The sequence below is a fragment of the Echinococcus granulosus genome, assembly GCF_000524195.1.
Source record: "Echinococcus granulosus chromosome Unknown EG_S00381, whole genome shotgun sequence".
In the NCBI taxonomy this organism is placed as follows: Eukaryota; Metazoa; Platyhelminthes; class Cestoda; order Cyclophyllidea; family Taeniidae; genus Echinococcus; species Echinococcus granulosus.
In genome coordinates this window covers 6,799-8,666 of record NW_020170761.1, presented here as the reverse complement: position 1 = coordinate 8,666, position 1,868 = coordinate 6,799, and the positions used below count along the sequence as shown (strand labels likewise).

General features: G+C 43.0%; 1 protein-coding gene across 1 annotated transcript; it reads right to left on the bottom strand. All coding sequences in view use genetic code 11, as the record gives it.

The window, feature by feature from the left end:
* Positions 1–1,347: 1,347 nt before the first annotated feature.
* EGR_11101 (hypothetical protein) lies at positions 1,348–1,602 on the bottom strand (the record flags this gene model as incomplete). Its single annotated transcript, XM_024500350.1, has 2 exons — positions 1,348–1,453; positions 1,535–1,602. 2 exons carry the CDS (start codon positions 1,600–1,602, stop codon positions 1,348–1,350), a joined length of 174 nt encoding a protein of 57 aa, XP_024345237.1.
* Positions 1,603–1,868: the final 266 nt, after the last annotated feature.

Sequence of the window (1,868 nt, the reverse complement as noted above, 5' to 3'; positions counted from 1 at the left end):
ATGCTTCAGAACACTGAAGTTTGTCAATTCCACATCGCTCTTAAGTTTATTTGTGATACACATGTGAGGGGATCACTGCGCGCTTTTTGAATTTGAAGCCAAGCATTTACAGGATTGCACTCTAAAAATGTTGGAGTGAGTGCAGTATTATTTTTTTCCTAATTCCCTTGGCCGAGTATCAAGAAAAGTGCTTCTCTTCAAATTTTTCGCATTTTTTTGATTTTTAAAATACGGCTAAATTGCCGTCCCCCTCGACATGTGAGTGATCTTGCGCGAACACAGATGACAGTGAGGAGGTAAAGAGAATCCTCATTTCTATTTTCGAAGGATGTTGGGACTAAAGCGAAATATATGTGCACAATAAGAAAAACATACCTGGTGTCTCTATTCGATGATACCTTCTCTCTGCTGAAAAAAACCATTAGTAGTTCTGAAGCAAAGAATTTAACAAAGTGGTGGGCAGCTTCCCGGCTACAGTCATGCCCTAATTCTAAGTGAACTCTTGTGTATGCAATTCTAGGCAAATAAATTTTCCGGTTTTTGCTAAAGAGAAAGTGTTATAGTTAAGAAAAGAAACCCATTTTTAGAGAGTTATTCGGAGGTCTAGATAGATGGAAAGGCAAGAAGCTTGAAAACCTGAGAGCAGTTGAGACAGATTAGTAGCAAAACCGAAGTTTTAAGGAGGGAGCAACGAAGGGATGTGGCTTCATAAGCAGCCTTCTAGAGTTATGGAGAGATAAGGGGCCTGGGAAGGCCACGAGGCAGTGAGGTGAATTAGTGGCTGTGACTTAAAACAAGTTGACATTGTGATGATTTGGCAAGTATACTAGTTTCTCAGGCTTCGCAATCTACACCACCACTCTTCGCATGGATCACCCAGCTCTTCTAGACATCAGTGGTACATGTCTTCAGTCCATGCTAGTTTGTCCAGCAGGAAAGATTGGAGGTGCTACAAAATCGCTTGGTATGGGTGTAGTAGTTCTGTATTCTGGAGCATACATAAACCTTGATTTTATTCTCCTTAACATTTAGCCCTTTGTCTTAATCAGTTAGGAAGCTGGAACACCTAATTTATATGTCCTTTTTCGTGCTTTTAAAAATACGGAAAAGTCAGTTTCACTCCCTCTTCCCGCCCTTCCAATTAATTTTACCTTGTGCAGTTGTCAAAGTCAAGCGATAGATGTTCACTCAGCTTCTCCAATATAGCCACTAATGCATCAGGAACCCAGGGCAAACGCTTGTGCTTATGGTTTTTGTTATAAGTCTTTATTTTGGCTCCTTTTGTTAAAATATCGGAAAGTCAGCTGCATACTGGCATGTCGCCCCCTGATCGGTTGGGTGGTGGGATCACGTCTGTTGCATTTTGCATGCCCCACTAATCACTCCAAGTCGAATGCCAGCAGTAACTCCATGTGGCGGTGAGTGAGCAGCAGCCGAGTGAGTGGGTGGAGGCCTTGGATGTGGGCGGCTTGTGCTCCTAACGTGCCCCCCGTTACTGACTCATCTGCGTCTATCATTCGATCGATAGGAGTACCTGTTCTGTACTCGTTGCCTATTGGCTATCTGGTTTTGACGAGAGATAACGTGGAGGGCGCAGCACATGCTCATACAAATGACTTCAATTTATGGTAGTCCATCGTCAGAGTGGAAGAGGCGCTAGATGATACATTTCTGATGGAGGCAGCTATAGCAATTGAAGCTAATCCGAAAGGACCTCTTTATTCATCTTTTCTGGTGGAATACCATTTCCTACGTGTGGTTGATGGAAGATTCCCTCTTGCCCGTTGCCAGCATCGGTAAAATCATGGTGGTAGAGGACTAGTAAAAGCACAACATCTTGGTCCCTTGGTTGAGATTGGATTACATTC